Raw genomic sequence first — 23,743 nt, forward strand, 5'->3', positions numbered from 1 at the left:
TGTTTTTTTTCCCCTTCTTTTTGTCTAATTTTTCTTGTACAAGATGACTAATATGGAAATATATTTTAAAGGATAGCATGTATTTAACTTATATCAGATTGTTTGTTCTTTTGGGGATGGGGGAAGTGAGGGAAGGGAGAAAAATTTGGACCACAAAGTTTTGCAAAAATGAGTGTTGAAAACTTTACATGTACTTGGAAAAATAAAGTACTATTGAGAAAAAAATTTCTTATTTGATTCTCACAACCCTTTGAGGTAAAGGAAGTTTGTTGAAGAAAAGTTTGTTTATCTAACCACAAAATATTTCATTTTGAGACTTACAAAAACTCTGGCAGACAGGTGCTATTATTATCTCCATTTTGTAGGTGAAAAAACTGAGGTAAAGTGACTTTTCAAAGATCACATAACTGGATTTTAACTTAGATTTTCCTGAATGAGGTGGATAGGGCAGCTAGGTGGTACAATGGATAAAGTGCTGGACCTGGAGTCAGAAAATCTATCTTCCTGAATTCAAATCTGGTCACAAACACTAATTGTGTGACCCTGCAAGTCACTTAAACTTGTTTGCCTCTGTTTCCTAATCTATAAAATGAGATGGAGAAGGAAATGGCAAACCATTCTAGTATCTCTACCAAGAAAACCTCAAATGGGGTCATGAAAAGCTGGATATGACTGAACAATAACAAAAATAAAATAGAGATAATAATACCACCTACATCCCATGGTCATTGTGAGGCTCAAATGTGAAAATGAGTAAAAAGCACTTAGCATTATACATGGTATTAGTAAATAAGCTCTTGCTACTGCTACTGCTGCTGCTGCTGCTACTACTACTATTACTACTATCACCACTTCTACTACTATTACTTAACAAACAATATAGTGCTTAGTATGTATTAGGCACTGTGCTAAATGCTTTAAAATTATTATCTTATTTGGTTCTCACAATAACCCTAGGAGTTAGGGGCTATTATTATTATCTCCATTTTATAGATACTGGCTGCCCCTTTTCATAAATGCTTGTCCTTCTTTATTTTTAAAAAAATTCTATTTTTATGTAATTTTATAATGTGAATATATATAATTTATAAATAAGTAAATATGTATGTATATATGTAAATACATATGTGTGTATAAATACACTCTATATTATGGGACTCTGTGATTATGCGTACCTAGCCCAACACCAGAGGGCAGACCTTTTCCTGTGTGCCTCTCTCAGGTACTCATTTACCTGCCATTCTCTCTGTTACCTATATGAATGTGGTTGCCTTCGAGGTTATGGCAATCTCATCAATCAGTTATATCCTTCAGAGACTTTTTTTTTTTTTATACAGGTACTGGCCTTAAATAAGGAAATAAAGGAGAAAAGCCTAGATTCCAACTTAATCAAGGATTATTAATACAATAGTAAAATAATTTCTCCCAATTGAGAGTAGAAGATGACAGGCAAAAAACAAGACAACTCCTAATCTGGAGGTGTTTACATTCTCATAAAAGAAGAAAACATCTAAAAAAGAGTTAAAAAGGAATAGGGTGGAGTGATCCACATGAGGAAAGGGCAATACCCTCAGAACAATCTGCCAGGTCACAAGGGATTTTCCAATCAAGAGAAGCTTGTGACCATGAGAGGTTTGTTACTGACAAAAGGCAATGGACAGAATAATATTAATGGTCCTTCAACCTGGTACTGATAATGAAGGACCTTGGGAAGTATCTAAAAGAGATCTAGGTGGCCCACTGGATAGAGTCTCCTGGAGTCAGAAGATCTGAGTTCAAATTTGACCTCAGACACTAGCTGTGCAACATTGGACAAGTAACGACATCTGTCTGCCTCAGTTGTTTAACTGTAAAATGCGGATAATAATAGCACCTATCATGAGGTACTATTTGTAAAGCACTTAGCTTAATGACTAATCCATAGTAAGTGCTATATAAATATTATTATAATTATTATTATTACTAGTGTTCCCTTTTTTCCCCACCAAAAAAAAAAAAAAATGGGTGGAGGATTAAATAGATTGTAGAAAGCTAAGCTTCATTGTTCCAATCAAGCTGAGCCTCCAACTTCCTGGACTGTTTCTCACCTTTAGTCCAGATGTCCTTCTCATGCTGTCTAAGCTTATATTATAATTAACAAAGGGCAAAGGGCACAGGTGTGCTGATAAATGTTTAACAACTTGTTCTCAAAAAAAAAAAAAAAGAGTAGTTGGATGACATACTATAAGTTCAATTGACATTATTAACATAACTCTGTTCTCTTCCTCTGATTGATAAGTTCTTCCATTTTAAATGTATCTATTTCAGTCACCCATGCTCACTTTCAACCAACTCAACTTCTGATACAAGGACTATTTTTCTATCTTGTACCACACAAGTTACTTCCCTTACCCTCTTTGAGCTCCTTTTTAGATTCTTTCTTTATTAGAACATAACTCTGAGGTTAGGAATTGTCTTGCTTTTTGCCTGTATTTATATTTCTGGTGTTAGTGTACAGCACCTAGTACAGAGAAAGAGTTTAATACCTGCTTTAACTGAATAATCTCTCTAACTGTGGTTGAGTTCTTTGATGATAAGAGAGTCCAACACTTAGCACAGTGCCTAGCACATAGTAGGTGCTCAATAAATATTTATTGTTTGAGAACAGGAACTATTAATTTGGTTTCCAAGTAGGGGGTTTGAGGGAAGAGCAATATGATAAACCACTGAAATCTACTACGAGACAAGGAATATAGGGATTTCAGCAACTGCTTCCAAAGCTAATTGCAAGTATTCTGGAAGTCATTAGCTAGGGAGCTTGCCCTCTAATCAGGAAATCTTGCATGGACAAGTCCTTCTACCTCTGTGCTGCAGGCAATAAGCAGTCTACACTCATATACTGCAGAGCAAGATTGGTAGCTGTTGTTTTCTTGCAAGATGTTCCCTATGCTGGTGAATACTGAGCTCTGCTCCAAACCATTTCCTACCCCACAACCCTACTGCAAACAGAGCAAAATAAAACAGCTTTTGGCAAAGATTGGATTTGGGAGCTGAGAAAGTGAGGCGTCCAGGATGACACACAGGTTGCAAGCTAGTGCCTGGGAGGATAATAATCCTCCCAATTATAATTTGGGAGGGGAGGATTTAAGGGGAAAGATAATGAGTACAGTTTGGAATATGTTGAGTTTAAGAATTCTATAGGACATCCAGCATAATTATGATGCTCAATTAGTAGTTGGAGATGAGGAAGTCAGCAAAGAGATTAAGCAGATTTGAGAATCATCTTCATAGGCAAGCTGGTAAAATCACTGAGTGAAATAGCATAAAGGGAGAAGAGAAGTGGGATAAGAATAGATCATATATTTTTAGCTTTAGTGGACATGTCCTAGGTGAAGATCCAGCAAAGGAGATTGAGAAGGATCTATCAGACAGATAAGAGGAAAACCAGGAGAGAGGAAACTTGGATAGAAGAGAGCATCAGAGAAGGAGAAGGATGGTGTCAAAGGCAGAGAGAAGGAGAGCGAAGATTGAGGAAAAAACATTAGACTTGCAATGAAATGTTAGAACCTTTGGAGAAAGTGGTTTGGGTGGAATGAGTTTGGAAGCCAGGATGTAGAGTTAAAAGGTTGTTGTTCATCCTTTGTTCTCACAGGACCAAGAGTTAAGAAGAGAGTAATAAGAAAGGAAGAGAAGATACTGTTGAAGATGGACTTTTCAAGCAACTTAGCCATAAAAAGAGAAGAAATTAATAGAGAGCATTGACGGATCAAGTTTTTTTTTTTTTTTTTTTTTTTTAGGAGATAGAAGCATGTTTGTAGGTGGTACAGAAGCAAGCATAGAGATTGAAGATAGAAATGAGTATGAGTGATGGAAGAGGCAATCTTCTGGAGAAGAGGAGATAGAATGTCCTAGTGTAGAGGAGTTTGCTTTGGCAAAGAGAAGGGCCGCTTCAATATGGGAGATGGGAGTGAAGTTGGAGATGGTGGCAGAGGGTATTGGGATACATGTACAGAGGAGAAGGGAAGACAGAGGAGCTCTCTGAATGGCTTGTTTTTCAGTGAAATATGAATCAAGTTCTTATTTGAGAGAATGGTAGAGGGGGAGCTGTGGGAGATTTAAGGGGGAAATAAAGAATTTGGAAGAGTGACTATGGAGAGTAAAATAGAAAGTCAATTAGGGAGGTATTGCTTTATTCCTGTAGGATTTTACTCAAGATTATGTAAACATAAATAACACAATTAGAACCCTTCCCCCTTTTTCTGAACTTTCCTATTATTGTTGAATCATTTCCCCATCTAGGCTCACAAACTTGATGTCCTCCTCTATCCCTCACTTTCACTCACTCCTAGCCCCTCTGTTGTCAGATTTTGTCATTTCTATCACTAAGATGTTTCTCAGATAAGATCCCCATTCTCAACCCATAGAACAGTAACCACAGTTTAAGAACACATCCATTCTAGTTTGGACTCTTACAATAACTTTCTAACATGCTTCCTTGCCTAAGCCTCTCTCCACTTCAATCTATTCCCCACTCAACTCTCAAGAATATTTTTTCCAAAGTGTAGATCTGACCATGTAACTTTTCCCCATCTCCAATGAACACCAATGACTCTTCAGCATAAAGATCAAATATAAAATTCATCTTTGATAACCTGGCCCCATTAATCTTTCTAGTCCCCCTAACAATTTCCCTTGCTATACTCTATAATTCCACTACATTGATATTCAAAGCTCTTTATAACCTAGCTTCTTTAATCTTTCCAGTTCCCTTAACCTTTACTATACCTATCATATTCTATAATTCAGTTACATTAACTTATGTGCAAGCATCACTATCTCCCTCTTCATGTTTTCACTCTGGCTGTCCCCTGGATCTACAATGTTCTGCCTTTTCACACATTTTGGTTTCCATGTTTCCATGACTTTCTTCAATTCAAATCCTTTTATTTATTTATTTTAAAGGAGACCTTCTAGACCTCCTTTCTAGTCCTAGTACCTTCTCTCTGAGGTTATCTTCCATCTACTCTGTATGTTATCTGTATGTGGGATGAATGAATCTGAGTCCAAGAACTTGTGCTTCAGCCTCCAGTCTACTTGTCTTCTCTAGCTCTCTCTGAATGAATCCCACCTGGCTGAGGCTCCTAGTTTATATTCCCCACACTGAGTATAAACCAATCATTACATCACTAGGAAACCACTATTTGTTGTAAGATTAAATCAATCATACTGACCTTAGAGAACTATTAAGCACCATGCTAAACTAGATAACCATTGTCTCATCAATTCCACTTAGTACCTTGTAAGAATCCTTGTTTCAAGTTCTGGTCCATAACGGGGAATGGGTCTAATTTTTACAAATTTGATTCAGTTACTTATATAATTTGAGATTTGAGTCCTTTATCAGAAACATGCTGTAACATTTTTCCTATTTTCCTTCTAATTTTGGCTGCATTTAGTTTTCTTTGTGTAAGCTTTTTAAATTTCATGTAATCAAAACTATTTATTTTACTTCCCATAATCTTCTCTCTTACTTTGTTATAAACTCTTCCTTTGACCAATAATCTGACACATATACACATGCACATTTGCATGTTGCCAAGCAGTTGCCAGATTTTGTTGTTTCTTTCTCCAATATCTCTGAATATGTCTACTTAAACAACAACAACAGTCCAGGCTTTCACTACTTCTCATGTGGACTATTGCATTAATTTTTCACATGGATTTCTTGATGTGTCATTGGCATATTGAATTTCTAATATGATTTTCTTGACACGTCATTGGTATATCGATTTTCACCACTATTTTCTTGTAATGTCACTGGTGTGTAATTGGCATGTTGAACATTTATAGAATGTTGGTTTTCTTGCCTTGTCACTGGCATGTTGAATTTTTGACATGGATTTCTTGTCATGCTATTGATGTGTCAGATTTTGGCCATGATTTTCTTGGTATGTCATTGGTGTGTTAATTTTTCATCATGACTATGCTCAAAAAGTTATCAAACTGTGCATACCCTTTGATCCAGCAGTGTTACTACTGGGCTTATATCCCAAAGAGATACTAAAGAAGGGAAAGGGACTTGTATGTGCAAGAATGTTTGTGGCAGGTCTCTTTGTAGTGGCTAGAAACTGGAAACTGAATGGATGTCCATCAGTTGCAGAATGGCTGAATAAATTGTGGTATATGAATATTATGGAATATTATTGTTCTGTAAGAAATGACCAACAGGATGATTTCAGAAAGGCCTGGAGAGACTTACACGAACTGATGCTGAGTGAAATGAGCAGGACCAGGAGATCATTATATACTTCAACAACAATACTATATGATGACCAGTTCTGATGGACCTGACCATCCTCAGCAACGAGATCAACCAAATCATTTCCAATGGAGCAGTAATGAACTGAACTAGCTATACCTAGAAAAAGAACTCTGGGAGATGACTAAAAACCATTACATTGAATTCCCAATTCCTATATTTATGCCCACCTGCATTTTTGATTTCCTTCACAAGCTAATTGTACAATATTTCAGTCTGATTCTTTTTCTACAGCAAAATAACGTTTTGGTCAGGTATACTTATTGTGTATCTAATTTATATTTTAATATATTTAACATCTACTGGTCATCCTGCCATCTAGGGGAGGGGGTGGGAGGGTAAGAGGTGAAAAATTGGAACAAGAGGTTTGGCAATTGTTAATGCTGTAAAGTTACCCATGCATATAACCTGTAAATAAAAGGCTATTAAACAAAAAATAAATAAATAAAAAATTTTTTTCATCATGATTTTCTTGGTGTGTCATTGATATGTTGAATTTTTTGACACGATTTTCTTGGCATATTGAAATTTTCACTGTGTTTTTCTCGAGTGTCATCGAAGTGCTTAATTCTCATCATGGCTTTCTTGGTGTGTAATTACTGGCATGTTGAATTTTGACAAGTTTTCTTAACATGTCACCAACGGGCTGAATTGAATGAAATTCAATATGCCAATGACACGTCTATGACACATCAAGAAAATCCACGGCGAAAATTCAACACACCAATGACCAACAACTCAGAAAACCTCATAAAAATTCAACACGTCCAAGACACATCAAGAAAACTGTGGTGAAAAATTCAACACGCCAATGACACCACAAGAAAACCATAGTAAAATTCAGTACGCCACCGACACGCCAAGAAAACAGCATCAAAAATTCAACACACCAACGGCATGCCGAGAAAATTACATAAAAATTCAACTTATTAAGAAAATCAAGTCAAAAGTTCAATCACCTCAAAAAAAACAAAAAAAAAAAACACACACATCAATGAAACGCCAATGGCGAGCCGAGAAAATCACAGCGAAAAATCAACACGCCAAGAAAATCGTTGAGCTGAATGAAACTACAGGGACTTAGTGATAATTACACAAATTGCATGTTCAGATGGAGACAACGGGGGTACAATTAGTTCTCTCCCCGCCCAGCCCTGGTTTTCCTACAGCCTCCTCCAGGCGAGCTGAGAAACTCCTCTCCTTTTCCGGCTCCCGGCGCCCGAGGGTTCCTCAGACAAGCAAAATCCGAGCTCTTTCTGGGCGGCTCCCGAGCGGGGAACTCGTTCCCCGGACCTCTCCCGGGAGCAAGGCCCCTTTAAGAAGGCAGAGCCCGGGGAGGGCCGTCCCTGTTGCTTATTGGAGCCCCGGCTGAGCAACGTGTGTCTGTCGTGGCATCTTGTCGGCGGATTTCAGCGCCCTGGGTTCAGCTGAGCCCAGTAGGAAGCGATCCCCGCTCTCTTCCTCGTCAGCGCGGAGAGGATGCTTTGACAGATGCTTACAAAGAGACCATTCCCGGGTCTCACTTTTTGTGCCTTCTACCTGGCCACCTACCTCACGAACAAGGTGAGAGAGAAGGGCGAGGCTGTGGGCGCGGGAAGGCACTTGCCGGTGTCGCTTTGGATCCTCGCAGCCCTCCCGGGATTGCTTCTCCTGCCGCTCCCTGGAGAACTGTTTATTCATTCTCCTGTTATTTCTTAGTTAGAAGGGGCCGTTCACCGATCCCCTTTCCTGCTCTAAAAATCACGCTTCTGTGATCCTAAGAATTTTTGTTTAAAGGTTTTAAGTCCTCCGATACATTCCTTTTGGGTTACTTGGCAAGTATTGATCCCTAGAGAATAACGAGGGCATTTATGTAGTGTCTTATGTATACACATGCCACAAGAGGTCTGCTGTTCTTATACCCATTTTACAGATTTGGTGATGCTGAAAGAGGTTTAAATGACTTACCAGTTGCTTGATCCGAATTCAAATTCGGATGTTCCTAATAAGTTCCACCCTCTAGGCATTGTACACCTTAGTGGTTAGGGCTGAGGTGAAAATGAAGAGTGCTCTCTTTTTGGAAACGTGACAAAACAGATTAATTACAGGTCGCCCCAAGAGCAGCGTGTCATAATGAGGAGAGGACTGGACAAATCTAATTTCGAGTTCAAATCCTACTAGCTAACAATGGGACCCTGGCCAAATTACAAAATTTTTTCCAACTCGGTTTTCTCAGTAGTAAAATGAGATCAGGTTTGATAATTCCTTTGGTTTCTCCATCTTTTTCTTCCTCAAACTCATCACCTAATTATGCCACTGAATCCCTTTTAGTAAATTAATTTTTAAGAAGTAATAAAAGCATATACTGTTTCCACCCCCATACCTCAAAATAAAAAACAAAAGAGGTAATCGACCTTTATTATGCGTCTGCTCTTTAGTAGTCTGTTGCAGCCCATAAATGCTTTCTCAGAATAATATTTTTAGATGCACAAAATGAAACATAGGATTATAAAGGAAACCAATTTGATCGAAATACAGGTGCTAGTAATAGCACCTACTTCCTAGGGTGGTTGTGAGTTTCTGTAAAGCACTTAATTGCAGAGTCTGCCACATTCAATTGCTGGGATTCTTCATGATTCCTTTTGAGGTTTTCAGGCTAGGAGTGGTTAAAAAAAACCATTTCCTCCTCCAGCTCATTTTACAGAGGAGGAAACTGAGGCAAACAGGATTAAGTGATTTGCCCAGGGTCACACAGTTAGGAAGTATCAGAGTCTGGATTTGAACTCAGATCTTCCTGACTTCTGATGCAATTGCTTTATCCGTTGGGTCGTATTGCTGCTGTGCTTGCCAAATAGTAAGCACTCTATAAGTATTTGCCATACAAATATCAAAACATACAAATTTTTTTGCAAGCTCATGGACCCCACATAAAGAATTCTCTTCTAAATAGACTTTTTCAACTTTGCTTACCCTGTATCGAAGAAAATGTATTTACACTGTGACAGTGAGACCTACTCCAAATCCCTAATTTCTAACTTGTTTTTGGCACCCCAACGGCTCTTCTCTTCCCCAGGTGTTTTAAATTATAAATGATATCAAATTTTACACATGAATTCTAACTTAAAAACAATTAAGTATAGTCACATGGCATAGTTTGGGACATATTAGGAAATAAGGATAAGGTGTCAGTTGGATAAAGTTTGTAAATTATTATTCCGTACAAGCTTTTAAGGGGCAGATTAAAACTAGGATATTTTTCTTGGCTGCAAGAAGATCGTAGACTACAGGTGGTTTTGGGACAAATAAAGGGAAAAATTTGTGGTCTTGTGGACACCTGATAAGGAGTCTGCCTTCAGCAAGAATATTTAATAAGATGGAGGCTTGGTGTGGCCTGAAGTTAGGTGGAAAACTAGGGATTAAATATAGCCATCACTTTTACAAGAGTAACATGTTCCTGGACAGATTAAGAGGCTTGACTAAAGTTACATAGGCCTGTGGCCCAGATCCAACTGCTGCTTCTCTCTTTAAATCCAAGACCCTTTTCTCTTACACCTGGCTGCCTTGGTCTCTTGGAACCTTTCCCTTTTTTTGTCCCCTTCTCTCTTCAGATTTCTAGTGTGGACCCTCCTTTCTCCTTTGTATATGTTCCTACTTCATTGTTACTCCTCTGCCCCAATTCTCAGCTCCTTTTAAGTCATTGGTTATTTGCTTTTGTGTTTTATTGGAAAGTAGACATCTAAAGATGTTCTTTTCTTATTTTTGGTATGGTCCTAAGCATGGTGGCGAGTGTCTCAGTAATTGTTTTTTGAATACACAAATGAGCAAAAATCTCATATTTCCTTACCACAATCTTGTGAGGTAGGTATGACTAATATTTTATTGACCCATTTTGAGATAAAGGAAAATAAAAGGAAAAACTTAGATATTAAGTCATTAGTAATTTGCTTTTGAGTTTTATTGGAAAGTAGACATCTAGAGATGTTCTTTTCTTATTTTTGTTATTATCCTAAGCATTGTGGCAAGTATCTCAGTAAATGTTTATTGAATACACAAATGAGCAAAAATCTCATATTTCTTCACCAGAGTCCTATGAGGTAGCTAAGACTAATGTTTCATTATCCCATTTTGGGATAAAGGAAAATAAAGGAAAAAACTTGAGTGATAAAGTGATTTTCACATATTTACACAGCTGGGAACTCTTAACTGAAACTAAAATCAGGTTTGCTGTCTCCAAATCTTATGTTCTTTTTAAAAAATTCTAAATGTAAATATAAATAAAAAGTATTTCCATATTGATTGCAGAACCTCAAAAAAAGGATTTCCTATGAAATAATGAATCTCATTCTCTTTGTATTTAGGAATGGGATAAACATTTATTAAGGTTAAAAATATATTTCTTGCTGTTATCTTCATTTATTTGAGGAAACTGAATCAGAAAACAGGTTGTGACTTATACAAGATCACTCTGTTAGTGAGTACTTGGGGGTAGATTTGAATACATGGTCAGACAAGTATAGAGTTGAACTCAAATTATCTTGACTTTGGACCTCAAATTCCATCCCACAGTGCTGCCAGATTGCCTTCACTAAGTTAATTTCTAACAGACCTTTATACTTTAGTGGAAATCAAAGCCATATAGTTCTCTTCCAAAAATATTTACATTTTAATTTAAATTTCAGGATATAAAGTTTTGTTTTACATTTAGGGATTTAAGGCATGGTGGTGAGAGAGGTATTTTTTAGATAGAAGAATTTTCCTAGATGACATTTTGGCCCTTCTGGAAAGGCTGATGAAAATTCAACATTTCCATTATAGCAATAGTAGACATTTATGTGGCTTTATACTTTTGGGAGGCTATCACCTTCATAATCTCACTTAATTAAAGGAAATATGAAGTACAGAATCAAATTGTTTGTCACTCACTATCATTGGACAGAGGTTTCTGATGCCATTAAAATTCCCTTGCCAGATGCAGCTGGTAGTGAAGTGATTTAGAGTACTAGACTGGGAATCAAGAAGACCTCAGTTCAGATGTGGCCTCTGACACTAGTTGTGTGTCCATAGGGAAGTCACTTAATCCCTGTCAGTTTCTTCAGTTATAAAATGGAGATAATAAAGCACTTATGTGAATCAAATGAGATTTTCCTGGAAAATAATAAATGCTTAATAAATGCCTATTTCTTTCTTTTCTTTTTTCCTTCCTTTTATTAGGTCTAATGGATATTCCAACTTAGATATCACTTAGTATGACATTAAATTTTTTTACTTGCAAGAAATGATATTCTCCAATCTTTTCCTGTTTCTTACTTCTCACAAATTAAAATATTTTTTTTTGTTACAGAAAAATTTGTGCGTGATAATCTTTTCTTAATGAATAGAAGGATCTTTGCTTATTAAAAAACCCCACTAAAATTTTTTCTCTTTAATAGTCCTAATTCTCATTTCTTAGATTAAAGGTTTGTACATATTCTCCATCTGAGAGCATTATTTTCAAATGACTTTCATTTTATAATTATAAAAATATTTTTAATAAATATTTTAATATATTTAGGTTGAAAAGTTATGGAAACATGCAAATTCAATGGAAATTTCTAAAATAACAAATTAGGGAGATTCCATTACTTTGCTAGTCAATTGTTTTCTAGATAATTTTCTCTTTTTTTCCTCCTTCCCACCTTAAACATTATAAACACAAAACTTTAATTAATCTATCTATATTTCATGTACAAATTTAATGATTCTTTAACATGTGAAATAAGGACTTAAAATTAGATTGAAAGCAGTAGAAAAAAAAGATTAGTCAGCTGTGTCAGTTAAAGCAGTATAATAATGAGGAGACTAAATAAGCCCTAACTCTGATGGGCTAATATGTAACTTTTTTTTTTTTTTTTTGCTGAGTCAATTGGGATTAAGTGACTTGCCCAGGGTCACACAGCTAGGAAGTATCTGAGGGCAAATTTGAACTCAGGTCCTCCTGACTTAAGGGTTAGTGCTCTATTCACTGCATCACCTAGCTGCCCCTTAAATCAATCCATTTCTCAGTACCTCAGTACCCTCAGGGGATATTGTAAGACTCTAAATCTGCATAGTTGCAAGTGTCTTTGTAGGGAGAGTCCCTCATTCCTTATACCAATCAAGGAAAGAAAATAGCATTATTAGCTTCTTTTTGTTTGTGAAGTCTTTTTCTTTTCTTTTCTTTTTAAAATTATGTTGGATTCTTTGTGACCTCTTTTAGAGTGTTCTTGGCAAAGATACTGGAGTGGTTTGCCATTTTCTTCTCCAACTTATTTTATAGATGAGTGACTTGTCCAAAGTCACACAGTAAGTTTCTGAGGTGGGATTTGAACTTACCAAGATGAGTCTTCTTGCCTCCAGGCCCAGGAATCTGGTAGCTGCCCCTATATTACTCCTATTATTACATGCCAGACCCTGTGCTAAACCCTTTTACAAATACTATTTCGTTGACTGATTGTTGTTCTTCCTTCTCTAAGAGGACCAAAATGACATCACTATTTTAGAGTTGGAATGCGTCTGCAGCTTGGACACAAATAGTCCTATGTTCATGGGACTATTTATCAAATTCATTTGATAAATCAGCTACCCTGTCCCCTCCCCCACCATATACCTTTTATTTCAACACAATACGTACTTGTTCCAGAGTAATAAACACTTCCTTGAAATCTATAACCAATGATACCAGTTAGAGTGATGGATCCTTAGACAGAGAATTCAGTTAGGGCTGTGACTAGCTGTTTCTATTTGCTGTAATTTATATCATATTGTCTAAGAATTTCATTTGTACCAATAATATTTTTTTTTGTATGAAAGATGGCCCATCCTAATGTCTTTATGACACAGAAAAATTGGAATTTCTGTTTGCTCTTTCCCTATTATATTTCTCTTTTAAACCAGCATTTATGTGTCCAGTAGGGTCAATAAAAGATTTAATTAAAGAAAGGGTCAATCATGTGGCACTGATTGGGAGATGTCTGCGGTTCTTGACCTAAAGCCTGTAAACTTTTTTTTTTAAGTTTATTTTGAATATATATTGTTTTATGAGTTGTGCTAAGAGAGAAAAATCAGAATAAATGAGGAACCACAGGAGAGATTTAAAAAAAAACCAGCAGAAAAAAGAAATGAACATAGCATGGGTTGATTTACATTCAGTCCCCTTAGTTCTTTTTTCTGGATGCAGATGGCATTTTCTGTTCAAAGTCTATTGAGATTCCTTTGGATCACTGAACTACTGAGAAGCAAGCCTTTCATAGTTGGTCATTGCTCATTCTTGCTGTTGTTGTGTACAATGTCTTCCTGGTTCTGCTTGTTTCACTCAGCATCAGTTCATGTAAATCTTTTCAGGCCTTTCTATAAACAGCTTGTTCATCATTTTTTTATAGAACAATAATATTCCATTACCTTCATGTACCAACCTTGTTCAGTCATTCCCCAATTTTTGGGCATCCACTCTGTTTTCAATTCTTTGCTACTACAGAAAGAGCTGCTATAAACATTTTTGCACATATGCTTTTCCCTCCTTTAAGATTTCCTTGGGATACAATTTATTATTTTTATTTTTAAAATTTTTTTAGTTTTTAATTTTAAAATTTTAAAAATAAATTTCAATTTAACAATAAATTTTTAAAAATTAATTTAATTTAGAGTAATTAAAATTTTAAAAAATTATTATCTTTTACTTTGTCAGCTACATTTCCAGGTATATCCTTGACTCTTCCCTTTCCCTTGAGAGTGGTCCCTTTTTACAAAGAATGAAAAGGAGGGGGGAAAAAAGCAGTTCATTAAAGCTAAGCAACACCATTGATCAAATGTAACAGAACATACTCTGTTCTACCCACAGTCTCACCTCTACAAAGAAGGGAGAGATGCATTTTTGCATTTTCTCTTCCAGTCGGTTCTTATATTTATGTAGTTGTTTACAAAGTTGTTGTTTTGCTTTGTCCAGAAGTAGCTAGGGGCCACAGTGGACAAACCATGGGCCTGGAGTCAAGAAGACCTGAGTTCAAATGTGACCTCTGACACTCACTAGCTGTGTGATCCTGGACAAGTACTTAACCCTGTTTGTCAGTTCCTTTTATAAATGAAGAAACAAGAGGATGTAGCAAACTTTCAGTATTTTGCCCAAAACAAAACAAAAACTCAGATGAGGTCAAGAAGAGTTGAATACAACTAAAAAGAGCTAAATAACAGTTTGTGGAGGAAGGTCCATTTCCTTGATTTTTACCCTGCTTTTTCCTGGGAGAATTTGAATATGTCTAAATGAAGGGGATTGATTATTTGAACTTTTGGATTTTTGTATAAGGTTCAACAATAGGACAGAAATATTGTAAGAGGAGTATGCCATAGGAGATAGAGCTGACTTTGGAGGAATAAAGACTTTAGTTCAACTTCTACCTCTGACATGCTAACTGGGTTAATTTGGTCAAGCAATTTAGAGGTTCAACGCTCTAGATAATGCTTTTAAGATTCTAAGTTATAGGGAGATACCAGCCTATGTTAATAGAGGATGTTTCTTTCTTTCTTCTTTTTTAATAAATAAATTAATTATTAAAACTTTTTATTTACAAGATATATGCATGGATAATTTTTCAACATTGACCCTTGCAAAACCTTGTGTTCCAAATTTTCCCCTATTTCTCCTCACCCTCTCCCCTAGATGGTAGGTAATCCAATACATGTTAAATATGTTAAAATATATGTTAAACTCAATATATGTATACATATTTATACAATTATCTTGATGCTCAAGAAAAATCAGATCAAAAAGGGGAAAAAAACTGAGAAAGAAAACAAAATGCAAGCAAACAACAACAGAGAGCGAAAATACTATGTTGGTCCGGACTCAGTTCCCACAATCTAAAGGATGTTTCTTCATTAGGGTGGAAATCACAACTCAAAGGATTTCCGTATAGCATGTGGGAGGTTTATAATATCTGTGAACTTTGTTTTTTGTTTTTCAGTATGTCCTGTCTGTCTTGAAATTCACCTACCCCACCTTATTCCAAGGGTAAGTACCCTTTAAATACATTTGTATGAAACATGTCTGTTAGGTGGCACCATAGAGCACATGGCTTGGAATCGGGAAGACTTTATTTTACTCAATTTAAATCTGGCTTCAGATACTTAATAACAAGTGACCCTAGACAAGTCATTCAATCCTGTTTATCTCAGTTTCCTCATCTGTAAAATTAGCAGAAGTAGGAAATGGAAAAGCACTCCAGTGTCTCTGACAAGAAAACCCCAAATGGAATCATAGAGAATTGAACATGACTGAAAAAAAAAATAAGACTCAGTAACAGTAAATTAAATGAATGACGATGATATCTGATAGTGCTACGAGAGAGAATAAAACTCATCCCTCAGTTATTCACTGGGCCTGATAAAAAAAAGGCATTCACTTTTCATAATGGACCTTGCCAACACCAAAGATATTGCCCATAACATTTTTCTGTAAGAATATTCTGTATTTGTGAATAAACTGTGGGACTGAGACAAATGCTACAGATAGTATGTGCTTTGTAAATAGTCATGAGATAAAAACTCAGGTTCATCTTTCTGTATGAGACCTGATCTCTCTCTCTCACCCCAGCAAATACTTTTACTCTACTTCAGTGACTGTATATTTGTGTGGCCATGATTTTTCCTTTAAAAAAAAAAAAGCCCCTGAGGGCAGGGACTGCTTCATTTTTATTTTTGTCTTCATAATAAGAAACACAGTGTAATTTAGTGGAGAGAGCTGGTCTTGAAGGTGAGAAGATTTAGATTTAAATCCTACCGTTAATATAAAATGACTTGGTGATCCTGGGCAAGTTATCCAACCTTAAAGTGCCTCAAGTAACTCTCACGTTGCAGAATAAGGTAACTCCTAGCAAGAAACTTCTTTGGCCAGGGCAGATAAATAAGTTTTTATCTGCTCTGGCCAAGGAAGTTTCAATAAGTTTTTATCTGCTCTGGCCAAGGAAGTTTCTTGCTAGGAGTTACCTTCCCTGGTTAAATCACAGATTCAGTTCATGAGCTATTATATAAATGATTATTGATTGACATAGGTGTGAGTTATTATTATTTGTTGATTGGAGGTTAGGTAATTGATATCAGATGGACAATATCAAATTAAGCCCAGTGGAAAATACTAATCTTTAATACTTTTTTTCCAGTTTAATTCTTAGCATAGTAATAATACTCCAGAATTTTACATGTTTCTTAGAACTTAGGGCTAAAATCTTAAGAGCTATCCCACTGGGTTCTAGAGGTTATACCCTGAATCTCCAAGTTGCCTTGGAGCTTCTGCATTTAGCCTTGACATTTTATATCAAGTTCTCATTCAGGGAACCTTTGGGAGGAATCTGGGTTCCTCCAGGATTTCCTTGGGTAGCCAGATGTTTGAATGTTGTGTCCCTCAAATTATAGGCTCTGTGAGGACAGAAACTTTCCTTTGCCTCTTTTTGTATTCTCAGAGTTTAGAATAGTAGCATGGATAGGAGTTTAATCGGTGTTTATTGATTGATTGAAAAGAAGAACTAAAGGGTTTGCACAATTGAGAATTAAGAAGTCTAATATTATGGATATAACAATATTTCAAGAGATCCATGGTTTCATCTTGTAAGTAATCCCTCCACCTATATGTCACTGATACTGGGTCTTCACAAGTTATTATGGTGAATATTTTGAAGACCTTAGAATTTAATTCAATTAGACCTCAGGTGATAAACAGTGCAAAGCTATTCAAAGCCTTTTTAATCTGTTCTTCAGATTAATCTTCTGTTCTTCAGAAACCTGAGGACACTTCCATGCCATAATGAAGCAAAAGAATCACTGATGTAGGACTATCTTATGGAGCTGTAGTCTCATGTAGAATGGAATATTTCTGTGGTGAGGAAGTCATTTAGTTTTTAGGGACCCATAAATCTGTAGGCATATGGCAGTAAAAACAAAACAAAACCCCACAATAATTGATTTTTTAGATCCCTAGCCCTTAAGTCCATTATGCAGCAATTAGCAATCAACTAACCAATGGATATTTATTAAGCATTTACTACTTAAGGTATTGCAAGGAGAACTATTTTACCTATGTTTTACTAGAGGAGATCCACATTAAATATGAACTGTGCTTGAACATAGCCCAGTGACCAAAAGTTGTAATGTTCTGTTCCGAGTTTTGGCACACAGAACATGATTTACTAAACTTTGAAACTCTGGCTTCAAACTGTTTGCACCAGCTCAGTTTGGAGGAATAAACAAGCAAAACTCAGATGCCAATTTGTGTCCTTTTTTGCCCTTTTATGTTCCCTGACATTTGCTTTCACTCCTGAAAATTAGCTTGCAGAATGCTATGGGTATAGAGATTGTAGAAGATCTCTTAAATTTTGTTTTGAAATTTGAGAGAATTGGGCTCTTCTAAAGTAGACATACTCCAAAAATCTGAATATTTTTTATTCCATGTGATAGTTAAAAAAAAAAAAAAAAAAAGGAATATGTTACCTGTGCTTATAGAAAAAATCTGCTAGGGGAAAACATTCTAATATACTTGGAAAATGTGGCATTAAGAACTTAGTTGTTGAGTACCAAATATTTAGTAGTGTGTAAAAAATGACTACCATAAATGCAATAGATTTCTAGTCTTCTGCTTGATAGAACTGATGATCATGAAAATTTCCTGTGTGGGGACTCCAAATATAAAAGGGGGGCAGAAAGGAATAAGCATTTATTGTCTACTATGTGCTAGGTACTGTGCTAAGTCTTTTCAATAATACTTTGTTATTATTGTTTCCAACAAATAATATTTTACTTAATTTTCACAACAATCTTGTGAGGTAGATGCTAGTATTATTTTGATTTTATAGTTGAGGAAACTGAGGCAGGGTCAAATTAGCTAGTTAGTGTCTGAGGCCAAATTTGAACTCCTAACCCAGTGTTCTATCCACAGCACCACGAATGGCTTCTTTTAAAAGACTTAAAATATTCCTAAAATTATGAATTACATAGGAAACTATTCTTTTTCTGGCTATGCATTCCTTTGAAAGAGTCATTGGATTCTTTCAAGGAAGGAAATTCATTTTTGTAAAATAATTCAATGTGTTTGCATTTGATGCTAGTCTGTGAATGTTCTTGGATTGTAGACAGTATATTTTATAAAATATGCTTAAAATTATAAATTACATAGGAAACTATTCTCTTTTTGGCTGTGCATTCTCTTAAAAGAGGCATTGGACTCTTTCAAGGAAGGAAATTCATATTTGTAAAATAATTCAATGTGTTTGCATTTGATACTAGTCTGTGAATGTTCTTGGATTGTAGTCAGTATGTTTTATGATAGTAATCTTATCCTCTGTGATATTTCTATTGATAACTGTATTATTTCAGGTGGCAGACATTAATTGGTGGACTTTTGCTTCACATTTCTTGGAAGCTGGGATGGGTGGAGATCAACAGCAATTCCAGGTACAGTGAATTCTATCCTTGCATAATTCATAAGCTTTTAATTTTTTTAAACATATGTTTCATTCTTAGATTTTTTCATTTGACTTTGATTTTTAAAAATATAATGGTTTGAGTTTTTTCTGAGATATAGGATAACTCATAACTGAAATGTGCTGAAGAACAGGGCCTCTTAAACCTTTTCACCTGAGAAATTTTTAGATGATTCCAGGTTTATAAGTATATGAAATAGATACACAAATTAAACATTTACTGATAATTAATCATATTTTTGTGGTTGTGAATCACAGTTTAAGATGATGTATAACATACTAATGCAATGATTATAACCTGTTTTTAAAGATTATTTGTTAAAATATCTTAGGATTCATAGTATTTTTCACTAACTAGAGAATCTCCTTTAAGTTCTTTCACTTTTCCCCATTCTAGCAAAACCATTCTTTTATTAGTATCCATATATCCAGGATAAAGCTATGAAAATAATGCCCAATAACAAAAAATAGTCCTTGTTTTCAAGGAGCTCACAGTCTAATGGAGAAGACAACATGCAGACAAATATAGACAGAATAAACTGGATATAATCTCAGAGGGAAGGTACTAATGTTAAAGAAAATTGATGAACAGAAGTCAAGCACAGGGCTTTCACATGAAGTTATTTGCCCTCTAAAAGAACACTATCATAGCATTACATTTTTACTATTGTCTTTCAAGGAGTTTCATACATCATAATAAACATTCAGAATTCCTTGGAAAATAAAATCTTGTGGAACAAATTGCTATAGAGAAAACACCAAATTTCAGAGAGAAAACTGGTTCCAACCTATAAAAATCAGTGTTAATTCTCCCTAGAAATTTGTGGTCATATCCCACAATTCTAAGTTTGATTCTAAGGTTGATGTTGATTTTTTTTTTTAAATCAGTTTTCTCTTTTTGATGGTCCAATTATTAATATGTTGAAAATATGTAAGATTTGCAAATATGAGTCAGCCTCTGGCCACATATAATCCTGATTCCATAAAAGTGATTCTTGTCTGAATCATTTTCCTTTCAGGCTTATTTGCCAAGGCTGTTGGTCATTAGCACCTAATCCTGGATGTATCACAGAGCCTTCTGTTTTAGGAAAGATACTGCTGTTTCTTTGGCCACATGTTTGTTGTTTTTGTTGTATAGCAGCTGCTGTGGTTGCCAAATCCTTGGAGAACTTTTAACGTGATTTTTCTAACAGATGTTCAATTCCTTGCAGAAATAGTTATGCACTTTTGAGCTGATCATACTGTGACCTATTGTGACTTAAATGGATGTAATCAACAATATTTTAAAGTTATAATGATGTTGAGATTTATTTGACAATTTGTCCTGCATGAAAATGGAAGAATTAGTCCTATAGAACCTGTATTCTGAAGCCACTTGAAATTTATATATATAATTCTTTAAAAAGAATTTGCTATAATTACTCAGAACTTGAAAATTGCTTTTAGTCTCTTTCCACTTAGTACTTTTCAACCACTCTAATGAGAAAGAAAATTATTTCAAAGTGAGAGAAATTGTATTGACTTAACACAAATGCTAATAGAGCTGAAACTGATTTTAGCCGAGTTTCTCTTCTCTTTATGAAAAAAGGTTGCCAACTGATCAAATAGAAGCTTCTGTAATTTTCTATCAGGGGACCTTGCTAGAGAACCATCAACATATGTCTTGACTAAAAATTCCAAACTAATAGCTAAAATACTAATAGGCAAGAACAATTAGTCAGTTAGTTAATTAGGGGCATGCTTATACTCCTAGAGTAAAGAGTAATCAGTTGTTTATAGCTAAAATCTACCTTACTTAAAAACCATACAATCATCATACAAACAACAGATTTTTTATTAGGCATCTACTATGTTCCAGGTACTGTGTAATATGTTAGGAATCCAAACTCAAAAATGAAAGTTTCTGTGCGTAAGAAATTTACATTCTAAGCAAGGAAGTCAACACATAATGAAAGGAATTTGTGCAAGAGATATAAGATAATTTGAAGGAACAGTTAGGGCAAAAATATGGAGATTAATAACAGAGTGTATGACAAATAGTCAAAAAGCCAATTTGGTTGGGCTACACAGTATGCAATGGAAAGTAACTTGTAAATAAGTCTAGAAAATTATGTTAGGGTCAGATTATGAACGGCTTTAAATACCAAATACAGAAGTTTATATTTGTTTCTAGAATTTATTGGGTGGTTATTGAGTGATGTGGTCAGACTTGTGGTTTTATATCACTTTGACAACTGTTTGAGGTCTACCACTAGATAATGATGGTGTAAATTTCCACAAAGAAGTTTGAATTTTATTAGTATTTCATAGCACCAAGCCTGCCTGTTTTGGTGACATAGGTCTTATGATTGTGTGATTATCTTTTTTTTAACATTCATTTTTAAACTTGGAATTTCAAATTCACTCCCTCCTTCCAGTTCCTCACCCATTGGGAAGGCAAGTAATTTGATTTTTATTATACATGCAAAATAAAGCAAAAGCTTTGATATTAGCCATGTTGTAAAAAAGAAAGAAAAAAAAAAGAAAGAAAAAAATGCTTCAATTTGCACTTGGAGTTCATCTCTCTCTGGAGGTGGATAACTTTTATCCTCATGAATCCTTTGAAATTGTCATGGATCATTGTATTGATCAGAGTAGCTAAATCTTTGACAGTTGATCATTGTTACAACGTGCTTGTTATAGAGTATATAGTAGTCTCCAGGCTTTACTCAATTCATTTTCATCAGTTCATACAAATCTTCCCAGATTTTGATTATTATTATTAATATTATTAACAAAGGCCAACAGAACACAGATGCATGAATTTGCTATAAGTTTTTGTGTTGCCCAAGTCTTTTGGAGAAGTGTTTTAACATTTGTCTCATTTGTCATGGGGGACTCAGGAAACTGTGATGCTTCTGTGGGTCTCTTTGTACTAAATAGTGCTACAGTGATTTCCACTCAATCTACGGGGGCAGTATCTGTAACATAGCACCTGATGATTGGGAACAAAATGCAGTTATCCCTTCCATATCACAGGGGTGAGGGAAATGGCACTCCTTGATCTGGAAAATCTGTGTAAAACTTTTTGTCCCTTCCTCTGTACCAGAGAATCTGAATTATTGTGGTATTAAAAGATAAAATATGTTGACATTCTATAATACTATGCATATATTTTGTGCATTTCTGAGTTTCTAAGCTTTTACTGCATCCTCTGCTGGCCTTTGAGTGTGATTTGTGGCTTCCTCAAAACTCCCCAAAATTCCCATTTAATTTCTTGACCAGATATATCAAGACAGTTTGGGGAAAATTACAATATGAATATGGAAGTGCTAACTGTACTTCTTCCACTTCCAGTGTCTGGTACCCGGATCTGAGGTGAAGGCTAGGCTGGGCTAATCTGAGCAAGAGCATCTCCAGTTTTCAACATCTGGGGCCACAATGGGAGCTATAGCACCAATGTTGCCCCAGTGACTCTAGTCTCTGGCTCTTGAATCCATATTCTGACAATGGCATTTTTGCAACTGAGGTCTGGGTACTTTTGTGAAAGGAAAGAAGTTGGGATACATGTCCTTGTCATTTCACCCTCAACCTTTTTACACTATAGCAATTCTTGTTTTGTTTTGTTTTGTTTTTTGTTTGTTTTTTCTTTTTTTTTTCCTATTTTCCCAAGTGGATTTCCATTACTCTCATTTTCCTTAACTGATTCCCAAGACTCTATTTTCTCTCCCTTTTCCTTCTTTTCTCTGATATTCCTTCATCACTTTGTTTATTTGTTCAGCTTTCCCTTTTTCCCAGCTCTTCCCCATTGTCTCATAAGGGCCCCCCCTTCTAGAAATGGGGAAGGCACTTCCTAAATTCTCCTTATTTTCAGCCATTGTTAGATGTTTCCTGCAATGGAAAAATATGACAATATCATTCTCCTGCTCAAATTGAAAACTTCAGTCTTCTCCCTATTGTGTCTAGTATAATAACAATTATTATAATACCTGACATACAGTACTGTAAGGTTTATCAATTGCTTTTTATTTCACACTCTACTTATTTATATTCACAAGCTACTAAAACACAAACTCCTTCATTTAATATTTAAAGTCTTTAACAACTTTCCTACTTACCTTTCCAGATTTTTTCATATTACTTCTTTTTTTCAAACTCTGTATTCCCGTCACTGCTTCCCAAGTTTGAAATTCCATCTCTTGTCTCTTGCCTTTTCACAGACTGACCTCCCTAATGCACATTATTACTAGTATTCCACTGGGCTAGGGTACTTACCTATACCATAGGAATTCTTCCCTGTGTCCTTTCTGGTTTGTACTTTCTCCTGTTTCATCTTGTACTTGCTTGGTGGATCTGGTGTACAGTATTCCCACCCCATTCCCCTTGACTTTGTATTGAGAGACTATTTTATGTCTAGGATAATAGCCCCTAGAATTTAGAGGGGCAGCTAGGTAGGACAGTAGATAAAGTGACTGCTGGCCCTGTAGTCAGGAGGATTCATCTCCCTGAGTTCAAATCCAGCCTCAGACATTAACTGTATGTCTGGGGCAAGTTACTTAAGCCTGTTTGCCTCAGTTTCCTTGTCTATAAAATGAGCTGGAAAAAGAAATGACAAATCACTCCAGTATCTTTGCAAATAAACCCCAATTGGGGTCATGAAGAGTCGAATATGACCGAAATGAGTGAATAACAACAAATTCCTATAACAGCTCTGTATGTAGCAATCAATAAAAGCTCAGATTTATATAGAACTTTATTAAGTTTCACAAAGTTTTACATCCATTATCTCAATATTATTATTGCTATTATTGTCCCCATTTTTCATATGAGGAAATGGAATGTGAAAGTGGTTGTTCATGGTACCTTAGCAAGTAAGTACTGAGGCAGAATTTGAATCCAAGGCCTTCTGACTTCAAGAAAAGCACTCTTTCATTTATACTATTCTATGTAATAGTTACTGAATTGCAGTGGAGGATCCAAAGCATGGTTTTAGCACTTCAGTGGC

At 35.6% G+C, this 23,743-nt stretch overlaps 1 protein-coding gene across 1 annotated transcript in view; it reads left to right on the plus strand.

Annotated features, from left to right (window-relative positions):
• The first annotated feature begins 7,613 nt into the window (after positions 1-7,613).
• Positions 7,614-23,743, plus strand: part of TMEM241 (transmembrane protein 241) — a 164,785-nt gene continuing 148,655 nt past the window's right edge. The window contains exons 1-3 of the mRNA XM_023496205.2: positions 7,614-7,861; positions 15,253-15,299; positions 18,653-18,730. Of these exons, the coding sequence (XP_023351973.1) occupies positions 7,790-7,861; positions 15,253-15,299; positions 18,653-18,730 (197 nt within the window). The 5' untranslated portion in view covers positions 7,614-7,789. The remainder of the gene's footprint in view (positions 7,862-15,252; positions 15,300-18,652; positions 18,731-23,743) is intronic.

Source organism: Sarcophilus harrisii, chromosome 1, assembly GCF_902635505.1.
Source record: "Sarcophilus harrisii chromosome 1, mSarHar1.11, whole genome shotgun sequence".
NCBI classification, from domain to species: domain Eukaryota; kingdom Metazoa; phylum Chordata; class Mammalia; order Dasyuromorphia; family Dasyuridae; genus Sarcophilus; species Sarcophilus harrisii.